The 13,242-nt window shown below is 47.5% G+C and overlaps 5 protein-coding genes across 5 annotated transcripts; 4 read left to right on the top strand and 1 right to left on the bottom strand.

Moving 5' to 3' along the window:
• Window positions 1–127: 127 nt before the first annotated feature.
• On the bottom strand, window positions 128–2,140 carry N7519_009722 (Dyp-type peroxidase; the record flags this gene model as incomplete). The annotated part of the gene is made up of 8 exons (XM_057296495.1): window positions 128–417; window positions 469–864; window positions 936–1,042; window positions 1,095–1,205; window positions 1,266–1,367; window positions 1,422–1,768; window positions 1,821–2,043; window positions 2,100–2,140. 8 exons carry the CDS (start codon window positions 2,138–2,140, stop codon window positions 128–130), a joined length of 1,617 nt encoding a protein of 538 aa, XP_057144377.1.
• Window positions 2,141–6,223: 4,083 nt separating this feature from the next.
• On the top strand, window positions 6,224–6,615 carry N7519_009721 (uncharacterized protein; the record flags this gene model as incomplete). The annotated part of the gene is given in 3 exon segments (XM_057296494.1): window positions 6,224–6,307; window positions 6,327–6,352; window positions 6,441–6,615. The coding sequence occupies 3 exon segments, from the start codon at window positions 6,224–6,226 to the stop codon at window positions 6,613–6,615; spliced, it is 285 nt and encodes a 94-aa protein (XP_057144376.1).
• A 177-nt stretch (window positions 6,616–6,792) lies between these two features.
• N7519_009720 (putative bZIP transcription factor (MetR)) lies at window positions 6,793–8,163 on the top strand (the record flags this gene model as incomplete). Its single annotated transcript, XM_057296493.1, has 2 exons — window positions 6,793–7,078; window positions 7,580–8,163. The coding sequence occupies 2 exons, from the start codon at window positions 6,793–6,795 to the stop codon at window positions 8,161–8,163; spliced, it is 870 nt and encodes a 289-aa protein (XP_057144375.1).
• Window positions 8,164–8,818: 655 nt separating this feature from the next.
• Window positions 8,819–9,995, top strand: N7519_009719 (uncharacterized protein; the record flags this gene model as incomplete). The annotated part of the gene is made up of 2 exons (XM_057296492.1): window positions 8,819–8,941; window positions 9,027–9,995. The coding sequence occupies 2 exons, from the start codon at window positions 8,819–8,821 to the stop codon at window positions 9,993–9,995; spliced, it is 1,092 nt and encodes a 363-aa protein (XP_057144374.1).
• Window positions 9,996–11,024: 1,029 nt separating this feature from the next.
• N7519_009718 (MFS transporter) lies at window positions 11,025–12,988 on the top strand (the record flags this gene model as incomplete). Its single annotated transcript, XM_057296491.1, has 3 exons — window positions 11,025–11,437; window positions 11,523–12,641; window positions 12,706–12,988. The coding sequence occupies 3 exons, from the start codon at window positions 11,025–11,027 to the stop codon at window positions 12,986–12,988; spliced, it is 1,815 nt and encodes a 604-aa protein (XP_057144373.1).
• Window positions 12,989–13,242: the final 254 nt, after the last annotated feature.

Below are 13,242 nucleotides of genomic sequence, written 5' to 3'. Positions count from 1 at the left end.
GTTTGCTACCGAGAAAAGGGCACAAAGCGCCAAACTATCTACCAGCAAAAGACTAAGGCTGAACGAGTCCAGAAGCATAGCATATCATCATCAGGTGAATGGATGTAGAATGAAGCAAGGCCCAAGCTTATTTGCAAAGAGTCTCTTTGATTCCAGAAATCGACGGAGCAAAGAAGTACTCACCACCGCGAGGGATAACCCAGCGTTCAATGGGAATCCAGTATTTGCTCGGGGTCGGCACAGGCTTCTGGACATCGGGGAAGTTCGCATTAGGAGCTGGGCTGTCGTATTTGGTAACGTCATTCTCCGCGCGGTAGTAGGGAGGCATTTGACCGATGACAGCGTCGATACCCTGCGGGGCTTTGCCTCCCAGCTTGTCAGAGAAATCAACAGGCTTATCCGCCTTGTTTGCCCATTCTGCGGAGTTGTTAATTATGAATGTTTTGTCACTGTGGGGTGAATACGAACCTTTCTGGACAAACCTGAATCCGTTGGTGATGTTGCTCTGGTAGGAAACGAACAACAGGCCACGATCATGCTGTGACACGCCACCACCCTTCTCATTGGTCTCTGTCACTGGTCCGTATGGAATTCCTCGTCGCATCATAAGATGCCTCTCGTAATTGGGGAAGTCATCTCGAGGCCCGCACTTCCGGATATGGGCAGCGTAAGGACATTTAGTTTGGTCCTCAGGGTTGTAAGTGAAGGCATCCGTGTGATTATCCGCTTCCAGTTTCTTATATTCCGCGTGAGGGTCTTTGCCGTCCTTTTCCCATTCCGCGAACAATAACTCCTTGTTCTTGACTGGATCAGGATGTCTCATAGGTGTAGGATCTTCGTTGGGGTGAATCTCAAGCGGGGCTCCTGTACATATTAAGTAAGTGAATGCAACAACCTTGGAAGTAAAGGAAGGCGCTTCCAAAAGGCAATCTTACCGTTGGGCCATCTTCCAACAATACGGGAGGAGAATTTTCGAAGCTCTTGCATAGCTTTCTCCGTTTTCCCCTCAGTTTGCAGTCTCTTGGTGTTCTTGGCACACCAGCTGAAAGTGTTAGAATATCGTAGCAGAACAAAATCGAAGAGGGTACACTTACGCAACGAACTCGGGTGTTCTCTGTTCGTATGTGCGGAACACCATGAAGCTTCCCTCTTTGGCCCAAGCCGGGTGATTGCTTTGATCGCCTTCACCTCCAACAAGAATAGTACTAGCGAGGTCATCAGCAACTGGATTTACGGGCATCTGGTGTTGAATGTTTAGAGCTTACCCAGCCTGAATTGGCTTCAGGCCCTTCTTGGCTTCTTCGACCTTTTCATCGGTGTCCAGACCAATGACAATTGGCTGGGAGATACCATCAACCCATCCAAAGCTAAACCGTGGATTAGTCTGGTATAATATATATAATGAGCGTGAAGTATCCTACTGTTCTCTGTCATCATCAAGAACATGTCCCTGCTGCTGAAAGACAAATTGAGCACTTGGCGTGTCGATGGTGGGACCGTCTTCAGTGGATTTGACGTCTGACTTCTCAAGACCAACTCCGAAAGCCTTCTTAACCGATCTAACGGTATCAACCAAGGTCTTTTCAGTATCACCGGTGATGGTGAAGACACCGTCGAGATATCCATTTCGTGGGGTGAATTGGTGGAACCAATCATGCTGGTCGTCGAGACCGTTATGCTTTGTCTTGTCATCTCCCTCAAGGGGGTAGGTCAGGTCCTCCCACTGGCCGTTGTTGAAGACATCATCGGTGAATGGCTCGGCTCCAAGCTAGCATTGTTTAGCGCGGCTCATGCAATTATCGAGTAGTCTTATAACCCACCTTTTCTAGACCCTTGGCGGAGAAGGCAACATTGATGGCAGAGAAAAAGACGATATGTTTTAGAGTACCTTCGGCCTTCATCTTGTAAATGTCCTTCCTAAACCTCTCAGCGTGACTGGCAGTCGTGAGACTGGGAACGAGAACGGCCAGTTGCTTTTTGAACTCCACAGGGTTAGTGATGCGGAAGAATACAAACAGCTCATGCTTCTTGGACAAACGGGGCCTGGGATCATTAGAATAAATTCCCAAATTGAAACACCTAGCAGGGTATCAATTTACCAGATATCTCCCTGGATGTTCTTCTTGTTGGGAGGTGCCATTTTGAATGACTTGTTCAATTTTCTTCCAATTGCAGTTGTTCCAGGGAAAGGGTTTGACGGGGCGGAGGGGTTCTTTATATAATTTAAGCTACACCATACCGTGGCTAATGCTTGGAAATGTTGAGGCAGAAGAGCGCCCCTCCGTTAGGCATTAATGATGCCGTCACTGTACATACTCTTGTAGCAACAGCTGCAACCGGATTTTGTTCCTTAATATTCATCCATGGATCTGAATGGACTAATCACATCCAGTGATGTAAGGTGTCTGCCCCGGCAACCCTGTACAACCATGCAATGCAAGTCGAGAATGTCACTGCGACATTACCCCATCTATAGTGGCTGCCTGTAAAAGAGACCAGAATTACGTGTCGAGATGGAAGAAGTCGATCCATTCCCCAATGAAGCAGTCTGAGATTTTTTGGTGCTCCACATTGTTGCAATAGTGCGGCACAAAGCAATGCATCGCTATGGGGTATAGAAATGTAAGAGAGTCGCCGACATATTTGGCGTAGTATGGATATGATCCTGATATATGCAGCCTGGGCGCTATATTATCAGATCTGATTGGAGTGCGACCCCAACACGTCACAGATGTGTACTTGGTTCAATAGCGCAGGCCAGTACCTGGAGTGGACAAGGACTCATCTAGCCTGAAACGTGCGTCTACAGGCTGTTGCGGTATATCATATGTAGGTAGTACCTATCATCTTTCAGTCATTATTAATTGAGAAATTGCGGATCCAGATCGCCCAAAATCATGCAGGGAATGAATGCATAATATGGCTTCACTACGCCAATCGAGATCTGGTCATTCTCACCGCCACGAAGTGCGAATGAATTGATCGAAAAAAGAAGAAAAGAAGAAAAGAAGAAAAGAAGAAAAAAGAAATGGAGACGCATAGTGGGGCTCGGTGTAGCTATTGGACATCAACATGATGAAATACAGAAAACCAAATACAACATAGAAAGTGAGGAGAAGAGAGACAGGAGTATAGAATAAATTTGAGAAAGAGGACAAAGGAGAATGTAAAATCTATGGCACATGAATAAAAACGATATCGAGTCGAATCAAGTCACTCTTCTGAGCCTCCTGCTTGAAAGTGTATGCAAACAGCGCAACAGAGAGCAAAAGCCCAATGACGCCCAAAATTGAAAATAATATATGCCTAGAGGATATCAAAGTCTTTCAACCGATCATCCCAGTAGACTCGCCGGCCTGCAAGATACTGACCGTAAGTCGGTTGGAGCAGTGGATTGGACTACCATAAATAGTTGCATGAATATCCCGAACTTGATAGGTCAGAAGGAGACGGGGGCGGTACGTTGGACTGACGTGTAGTGCTACTGAACAATAGACACAACAAGAACCCTGGATGTAGCAAGCATGGCGCTGAGAGCTGAGTTTGGCACCGCAGCGATAAACAATCAGGAACTGCACAAATGCGGGGGCAAATGGCTTAGATGGCAGCTAGCAGAATATGAACTTGTACATTGATTAGCTCCCGGGCAGTGACGCGTACTTAGACATCGCTATGACCCGCAAGTGTGCCTAAGATATGGACTCCAAACTCAACCCGCGGGCTTTGGTAGTAGGCTGAACCCAGTCTAGTAGCTAAGGATAGAGCTATGGTAGGTCAATCTCCCTGAAGTAACACCCGCTTAGTTATGCCGGGAAAGCTGAACTAATGATATGCTTGATATCATCATAGAATATACGGAATGAAAGATATACCAAACAAGGATGTATAATTCTGAAACCCTGGAATAAGAGGAGTAATATTCTGTATACGACCGTGCTATGTTAGGGAAATGCATTTGTCTTATTTGCTTGTAGTATCTCAAAGATTACTCGGCGTACAGGTATCGTGTCTGACCTATATTAGACCGCCAGTTGTATAAGACTAGAACGGGCTAGTCACTGAACGCATACTATCATTGACCGATAGTCTACTAGCAGGAATGTTGGTTACTAAACCTGTGTTACTAAACCTGTATTTCCAACTTTAGGGAACACCAACCTAAGATATCTTGGGCATAAGATTCGAATACCGGCAGCAAATGCTTCAGTATCCGTTGGGCTGGTGGGTTCAGTTCTAATAAGAGTTAGGGTCTGGGGGGGCAGGGGAAGCAGGTGAGCTTTTATCGACACTATACTTTCACACCCAGCTCCAAAATATAGGACAACACTCATTCCCCACTCCAGCGCCGAAGAAATACATATACCAATCTCAAATTAGTTTGTTTCTACTCGAACAAGCTTGATTTATTTGATTTTAGTAGTCATTTCTGAAGACGGTGCACGATTGAGACCTGAACGCTTCCTTTTATTATTATTCTCTGATGCTTCGCGAACGTTTACCTATAAAATTAACCCTAATGTGTCGGGTAATTTGAGAACTCTTCTGGGGACCTATAGCCAGAAACCGACAATCCCCACTTGTGTCTTTTGTCTACTTCGCAGCTAACGAGCTTTGAGTAGAGGTCCTTCCGAAACATTTTGACATACGGCCTGCTGATATGCACTAACACTTACTACACCTTCCCCTGTAGTATTGACAAAAGAAAATCGACAGTATAGTCACATTAAAGCCCTAGTTGTATTTTTGGTAGCTTTATGAGTTTCTAGGCGAGCAAACACTTCGCTGGGAAGGTTTGCGGCTTCATCGGTGAACTTGGAATGCTGACTTTTTATGAGCGTTTTGAGCTAAAGGAATTACCACCTAGCGTATGCTAGTTGGTACGTACGAAGGAGTTTACGAATGTTAAGCTCACATGTATATTAGAAGCTGAAAACGTGGTTGTTTAAGAAGTCCATGACCGAGGAATATTAGATCGACCATTTTCGGGGCTAGCGGTTATATATATATATATATCTATCCATTTACAGTGGCATTATTTTTCGGTAGAAACATGTTCACAAAAGCCTTTGGTTTGTGTGCTCGTCGGCGAGAGAAGTAATTTATAGTCATTACCCGCTGAACATAGATCTCTCCAGTTGACTTTACAGGGTAGGGCTCTAGATCCCATAGAAATCCACCTAATTGCCCTCGCCCTAGTCGTCCAAAACCCATCTAGGGATATTCCTAGGATCGTGAATTGAATAGCCGCGCCGTGAGTCCTTCGCTTCAATAGAAAAGAGACTGCGAGGATGAGCAGTTAAGCTGACGTTCCAAATCCCTTCGGTGGAACGATGGGTGGGTTAGAGGTGCATGGGACAAAGCTGGCGTGCTGCAGTTTCCAAGGTTCCAAGGTTATTGATTTAGCTTACTAAGGTCGCTCATGTCTAGGTACCTTAGTGAGCAAACATATGATGGAAATCCAGGACTTTGAGTATTAAAATCGAAGGGGAAAGCCTTCAAGAGCTAGTATCCGGTAATGTGTATATGAATGCGGGGATAGTACGAGAATGATTCCACATGCTATCCACATTGTATCCGTCATTGAAAGAAGAGTACTCATTACTGGATTCGAATTGGTGATTCCTAATAAGCCAAGATATTGACAACTTGATTTTACTCCTATTATACACAGAGCCGCCACTGGCCAGTGCACCGAAATGAGGAACGCTAAACTGCATCAAGTTATTCGGCATTTGGATTTTAGAACCCTTGTAAAAGTCTGTGCTTGAGGATTAGCAAGGGCCCTCATATACCGTCTTAATAATAATATGTTTGTATGACAAGACTTGAAATGACCTCGTTCCATAAGAGTCAAATAGTAGTAGACACCAAGATAACGGATTCAAATGCCCAAGGTAGATTGATTAATAATTCGGAGCGACCTCGGAAAATCAATCTTCACCTGAACACGAACGGCTACTTGGTTCGATGCTGACCAAGCTGGTCAAGTCCGCCAATCAGCGATGGCAGACCCCGATTTCGGGGCCTGCCGTTTCGGGTTCTTTTTGTGTGAGAGCCGCGCTTGTCGCTGGGGGGGTATTGAATGTACTCTGGCCTAGGAAAATGAGGAAATGTACTCCGTAGTAGTAAAGTAATTTGTGATCTGCAATTCATGCACTGTTCATCTCATATTATAATACTCCGTACTGTATGTAGGATCATCGTGGAATTTCCTAATCCAAAAATGGAACGTGGAACCGAGGATTTAAACTCAGTGGGCTCCGATTCTCGGCCTCCGATCGATTCGTTTCTATACCTAGGTAATGTTGTATATTAGATTTACATAGAGCGTGGGAAGGAATAAAAGGGAGAGGTAAATTGGAAGAGAAAGGGAATATAGTTATAAGTATAGGATATAGTCCCAACAGAAACAGGATGGCCGGATTGGGAGGCAAATGAAGGCAAATTGGGGGATTAATCATCACCCCTCCGGCGCCCCGGGCTACCCCCACTGAACATTCAAAGAAAAAACCCACTTGTGGCTCCAACTTCTCTGTCCTTCTGTCCGGCTTCTATCCAACTTACAACACCTCCAAAATCGCGATTCACACGAATCGAAACATAGTCACCTCGTAGGTGCTTCGACTCCCATCGCACTCGCGACGAATCCGCACCGAGCCGCATTCGGCATCTGAGTCACGTCTCTCCGGTCTGCGCAACGCGCATTTCCACACACTCCATCGGCATCAAGAAGATCGGTTTCCGACTTCTGCCTCAACTGATTGTACCGCGGAAAACGGGGAAGCCTTCATCATGGCCAACTACAATGGGCGCCGCATGCCCAACTTCTCGCAATACCTCGATGACTTAAACGCGATTCCCTCGCCATACGACCAGGCCCAGCAACAGCAACAGCAGCAGACTACCTTCAACGATGAGGACCTAGCTCTGTTCACCAACACCGAGTTCTTCGAGTTCGACAAGTTTACCGACTTCAGCGGCCTACCTTCATTTTCGCCAGAAGACGACAAGACACACCAGATCGTCTCAGATCAATCCGCGCAAAATGAGGATCTGAAGTTCTTGGATTTCCTGAATGGTAAGTGTGGCTGATTTCGGTTCCCGTCTTTTCCATCGCTGGTTGGGTAGTCCCGAGTCCGAGCTGCACGGCTTTCCCCTGATCGCACCAGTCTTGTTCACAATTGGGTTCATTGGACCAATGTCTCTACATCTTGCATGTTATTTCATTGGTTGCCTTATGAATTCGTCATTCTTGCCTATTGCACGCCCCAAGTCTGGGCTGGTTATGGCATTTTTGGCGCTTCGTGCGCTTCCTGCCCTCAATATCATCCCACGCCCTTTCGCAGCTTTGACCTCCTTGGCTGGCAAATTTGAGCCCTGCACGCAATCCTTCCCGTGGCCCTAGCAGGGTTTTTTTTTACCACTCAAACTTGAGCTTGGTCGTTGGCGTGAATGCTCCCCACTATTACGCCATTCCACGTGACTGGCACCTGTGCTCGGACCCCAATTGCTTTCGGGAAACCGATTCTCGCGATGTTGATGTTGTTTGGAAATTGAACCAATGCTAATGGCTTTCCAGCAGAGGGTCTTAATGGCATACCCGATTACCAGCCCAACCTGACCTCCAACGTCCAGGTGCCCATGCACAATGCCCACTTTTCGTCCGTTCCGTCCGTTCCTAGTGGGCCTGTGGCTGCAAACCAGGCTTCTATCCAGCCTGCGCCTATCAACAACGCCCCGAAGGTCGCTCCGGCCCCGTCCTCTGTGTCAATGTCGCCTTCCACTCCGGTTACCGGTACCAAACGCAAGAACTCCGCAAACGCGACCAGCGTCGAGGAGGCTAGTCGGCAAATGGCCGAGGAGGACAAGCGCCGCCGTAACACCGCCGCCAGTGCTCGCTTCCGTGTGAAGAAGAAGCAGCGTGAGGCTGCTCTCGAGCAGACCGTGAAGGAGACAACCGAAAAGAACGATATTCTAGAGGCTCGCGTGTCTCAGCTTGAGCTGGAGAACCACTGGCTCCGTGGTCTGATCATGGAGAAGAACGGCGCCGACGAGCAGTCTGAGCAAGACATCTCGGATATGTTCAAGAAGTTCTTGGCCTCACAGAAGGCTGATGGTTCAAGTACTTCTGACCTGAAGCGCGGTGTGGGCACCACTGTATGAAGCATTGCCCAATGCTAAAAAAGAAGAAAAAAATCGCCAAAAAAAGAAGAAAGAAAGAAAGAAAACCCAGTCTTATTTGATTGCCCTGCTACTCCACTCTGCTGCTTCAGGTGGTGACTGTCCTGGGCTTTTCTCTGTTAGCTCCACCTCACCATCTTTGCCTTCTTGTTTATAGTGTTCTTTTCCAGCGATGTTATTCTCTTTTCTTTTTTAGCAGCTAGAGCTACTTCGGATATTACGTCTGCAGGTCGAGGGGGGTGGTGGGTGGATGAGTGAAGTACAAGTATTTTAGATGCAATTATTCATGTTTCGGCCCCATTTTTACGCCTGTCCAACTCGCCTAGACTATCCATTGCAAGAAAACGGCAGGTATCCCTTCTATATACATCGTAGACCAACACGGCTTACCATTAATAGCTGACTCTGACCCACCCAGCAAGCTCAACACTGGCTTTGCAAAATTTGAGGAAAGAGGATGGATTGTCTACTATTGAATGCCTGAGGCATTACATGGATAGAACCTAGATAGTTTGTCTGCGGACCCTCTCTCTCTTTCTTCTCTCTCCGTCCACCTGAATACATACAGAGTTTTCTCTATTGATCTCACATCGTATCGTATTCCATGATCTACTTCTATTCCCCGGACTACTAAGAAATGCTCGGGTCCCTCAAACGCGCCCTGAGAAAACCACACGCAAACGTGTACGGTCTGGATCATGCCGTCCTCAACATACAGCTCCCACCGCAGAGTATGTGGATGAACATGGGGTACTGGGAGGTAAGTCAACTCAAATAAAGATCATTTAAGCAATTGTTTCAAGTAAAAGTACCTTCTTTGAAATCCCCATTGACCCACATCCCAGTACACAGATGATTTTCCCGAAGCCTGCCAAGCGCTCCTAGACCAGGTTCTCACGGCTGCGCTATCAACGGAGAAGGCGTCTGCAGTGAGAATCCTAGATGTCGGGTGTGGGTGTGGTGATCAGTCGTTATACCTGACGAAGGTTTTAAATGGCCATTCTTCTACATCCCTTTCCGGTTCTGAAGGGACTGGGATCGGAACCACAACAACAACAAGCCCTGTCTCTATCTCCACTAGTGCGTCTGATATTCAACCATCAGAGTGGGGCCTGCGGTCTCGTCATAGCAAGACCAAACTGCAATCCTCCTCTCTGCTACACCTGGATTCCTATATTGGAATCACGCTGGAGCCAGCACAGGCCGCGCTCGGCTCACGCCGCATGAATCATATGCGGCGAGAGAGCGAGGACCCTATCCAGGCAGATATCTTCTGCGCGGACGCTGCAGTCCCCAGCTCTTGGACTGGGGAGTTGAAAAAATCAATCACGGCCCTTGCAGTTGCGTCAACTAAACAAAATGAGAATGAAGACACGTCTACATGGCTCCTGGCCTTGGACACGATATATCACTTCCGCCCCTCCCGCTTACCTCTCCTAACCTATGCACACAACACCCTCAATGCCTCATTCATGGCCTTCGACTTGATATTATCTGATAGTATAACTTGGTACGAAAAGATTCTCCTCCGACTCGTGTGCTGGGGCACGAACTCGCCATTCGGAAATTTTGTTTCCGAGAAGGAATATGTGGAGCTACTCATTTCAGCTGGGTATAATCCTGCTTTTATTGAGATCAGAGATGTCTCGCGGCACGTTTTTGGTGGGTTGGCAGATTTCATTGAGCGCAGGGTGGAAGAGGCGAGGCCATTTGGGATTAAAATGGGGAAATTTCGCGCGGCGAGGCTTGTGTTTGGGTGGTGGGCTAAGGGGAGGGTTGTTAGGGGCGTTGTTGTTGTTGCGAGGAAGGCGTGATGGTTTGGATGGTCCAGTCTCCAGCTGTCGTATGAGGTTATATGAGCCTGCTGCATAGGTCTCAACTCACAAGGTGGTATTGTCAGCCGTTGTTAGTAAGGCGTGGTGTGGTGTATGTCAGCTATAAAAACAGCCCTGACCAAACCGATCCATTTCAATAGAACTCCAATAACTAACGAAAGGCGAAAGCGTCGGGAGCTTCTCGTTCATTAATCCTTCCATTTGAATCTTCGGATGGTATGGTCCTGCAAGCTAGAAATACCTACATGTAGGTAGTTAGCTTCTATTTCTCCGAAATTACATTACCAATAGATCAATAAATATAAATCATGACATTATAACTTTCCCGTATAGATAGATCGAGGCACCCGTAAAGAAACCTCGTGGATAGCTTTCGGGCCTGATGTACAGCTTAATATACTTGCCTGCCTAAGGTAGGTGTACCTAGCTTTTCTAAGCACAACCAAGCCACATGTAATCAAGCCACCTACCGCGTTGTGGAAGTCTACCTAGGTAGGTAGCTCGTGGCCTGATTCATGATGACGTAAAGAGGCGGTGGCACTCCCAGGGCTGAGAGATGAAGAGTAAAAAATTTATAGATGGCAACCAGTTTATTCATTGGCAATATAAATTAAGATCTATATATATCCATCCATATATCCATCCATGGATGGATATCCATGGATAATATCCTAATTACTAATTGGTTAGGAAGTTCTCCAGGGCTGATGCCAACTTCCGTTTTATCCGACAGTTCGGCAGTTATCCAACGCTGAAGCCGCTAAGTGGTGGGTCTAGACGATCATAGTTGCTTTCGGCGCTCCTTTTTTCCTGCTCAAGTTTTTATAAACAAATTGTCCGCGCTTGGATGGCGAAAAAAAGCCTTTACCCTTCCATATTTCAGGCACAGGTACCTCTCTGATCTTTCTGACAGTCCCAACGGGGAAAAAAAGAGTCTGCAGCCAAGAAGATCTACAGGATCGGCCAGATTATAATCCCCGAATCGGTAAAGCGGTCTCCCTTGGCAATATGGCCGATCAACTGCCTGAGGCCGAAGAATCGCATATACCGAGCGAGAAGCCACGGAACTCGGCTGAGATAGAGAGACGTACTACGTCAGCCTCTATCGGATCATCGACCGGCTCGAGTATCTCTGAATATGACCCCCAGGTGCATAGGCTACAATCGCGAAACACAGAACTGGACTTGGAACGTCATCGGACTGGGACATCGCGAGCATTGAGCAGGACTGAGACGCAACGCGCTCAACATGCGCTCACCGTGGGTGAGAGTCTTCGGTCGCGACCGTCACGGGCTCCATTGCCAGCCTTTGGTGGGGGCAAACCCTACCCTCCACCTCTTCCTGAACGGGAAGATTACGTTGTGGAGTTCGATGGGCCAAATGACCCGTTATACCCGCTGAACTGGCCCTTGAAGAGGAAGTGAGTCGTTTCACTATGAATTTCCACATCGTACTCGGCATTTAATGTGCAGCATTGATACTCCGATACTGACTTCTCAATCTAGATGCTACATTAGTGCTATCCTCGCCTTCACCAGTATTTGCTCCACCTTCGATTCCGCCGTTTTTAGTGCTTCATCCAATAATGTCTCGAGTTACTTCAGCGTCGGCCTTGAAGTCGCCATCCTCTCCAGCTCTCTATACATCATCGGGTACGCCTCAGGTCCCTTGATATGGGCTCCCCTGTCCGAACTCAAGGGTCGTCGTCTCCCTATCATCGTCGCCATGTTCGGATTTGGCGTCTTCAACATCGCAGTAGCAGTCGCGAAAGACTTGCAAACACTCATGATTTGCCGATTCTTCTGTGGTATTTTCGGCAGTTGTCCCCTAGCAGTTGTGGCTGCTGTGTTCTCTGATATCTGGGACAACCGCACCCGTGGTGTTGCTATTGCCATGTTCTCCTCGACCGTGTTCCTAGGCCCTCTCCTAGCACCTTTCATCGGAGGCTTCATTAACATGTCCTATCTCGGCTGGCGCTGGACCGCGTATATCCCCGCGTTCATGGGCTTCGCCGCTTTCCTCCTGAATATTTTCTTTCTAAAGGAGTCATACCCACCTGTGGTCCTTGTGGAGAAGGCTTCGGAGCTACGTCGTCGCACTAAGAATTGGGGCATACATGCGAAGCAGGAGGAGATTGAGGTCGACCTTCGAGACCTGATCGTAAACAACTTCTCTCGTCCGCTTCGACTACTAATTAACGAACCATTGATCCTAGCCGTCACTGTCTACCTAAGTTTTATCTACGGGTTGCTCTACTGCTTCTTGACCGCTTACACTCTGGTCTTCCAGGGCGTTTACGGCATGAACGCTGGTGTTGGAGGACTTCCGCTCTTCGGCATGGTGGTGGGTCTGTTTATCGCCGCGACTTATATTATCATCGCTAGCAAGGGCTACAATAAGAAACTCGACATGAACGGTGGTGTCCCTATCCCCGAGTGGCGTCTCCCGCCAGTGATGGTTGGCGGTGCTCTCTTCGCCGCCGGTCTCTTCTGGTTTGGATGGACTGGCTTCAACGGTACCATCCACTGGATCGTGCCTACCCTGAGTGGCCTATTTACTGGATTTGGTCTTCTGATCATCTTCATCCAATTGTTCAATTATCTGATTGACACATATCTTATGTTGTATGTCATACTCGCCATTCCTCCAACCCATTTGTCACGGGATTATCTAACATACTATCTACAGCGCTGCATCAGCCATTGCAGCAAACACCTTCTGCCGCTCGATGGTGGCAGCCAGCTTCCCGCTTTTCTCACGCCAGATGTTCCAAGGCATGGGTATCCAGTGGGCTTCTACGCTTCTCGGATGCGTCGCAGCTGTCCTCGTTCCAATTCCCATTGGGTTCTACTTCTTCGGTAAGAGATTGAGGATGAAGAGCAAGTTCGCGCCATTTTATGAAGCTGTCCAGGAAGGACACGCGGCTGAGGAAGCCGAAGAACAGGCGGAGGGGACTGTGCACCGGCAATAAACAGCTAACTGCTTGTTCTTATACATAATCATATTCCTATCAGAAAAATGTAAATAAATTTTAGTGAGGTTGGTAAAACAGTAACATAATCTTTGCTGCCGCACAATAACAAATGATCGGGCTAAAGGGGAATACTCAGCTACGCCACATTTTGCCACAGCGGAAAATCCGTAAATCCGAGGGCGAGTTTTATCTCTCACCTATGTCAGTCTCTTGAACCCTCCCTAGATCTGTCAGAGACGGCTGGGGATGCC

This window comes from Penicillium mononematosum (assembly GCF_028829835.1).
Source record: "Penicillium mononematosum strain IBT 11891 chromosome Unknown utg000005l:1.0-9366267.0:1.0-9372171.0, whole genome shotgun sequence".
NCBI classification, from domain to species: domain Eukaryota; kingdom Fungi; phylum Ascomycota; class Eurotiomycetes; order Eurotiales; family Aspergillaceae; genus Penicillium; species Penicillium mononematosum.
This window is presented reverse-complemented; position numbering and strand designations above follow the sequence as displayed.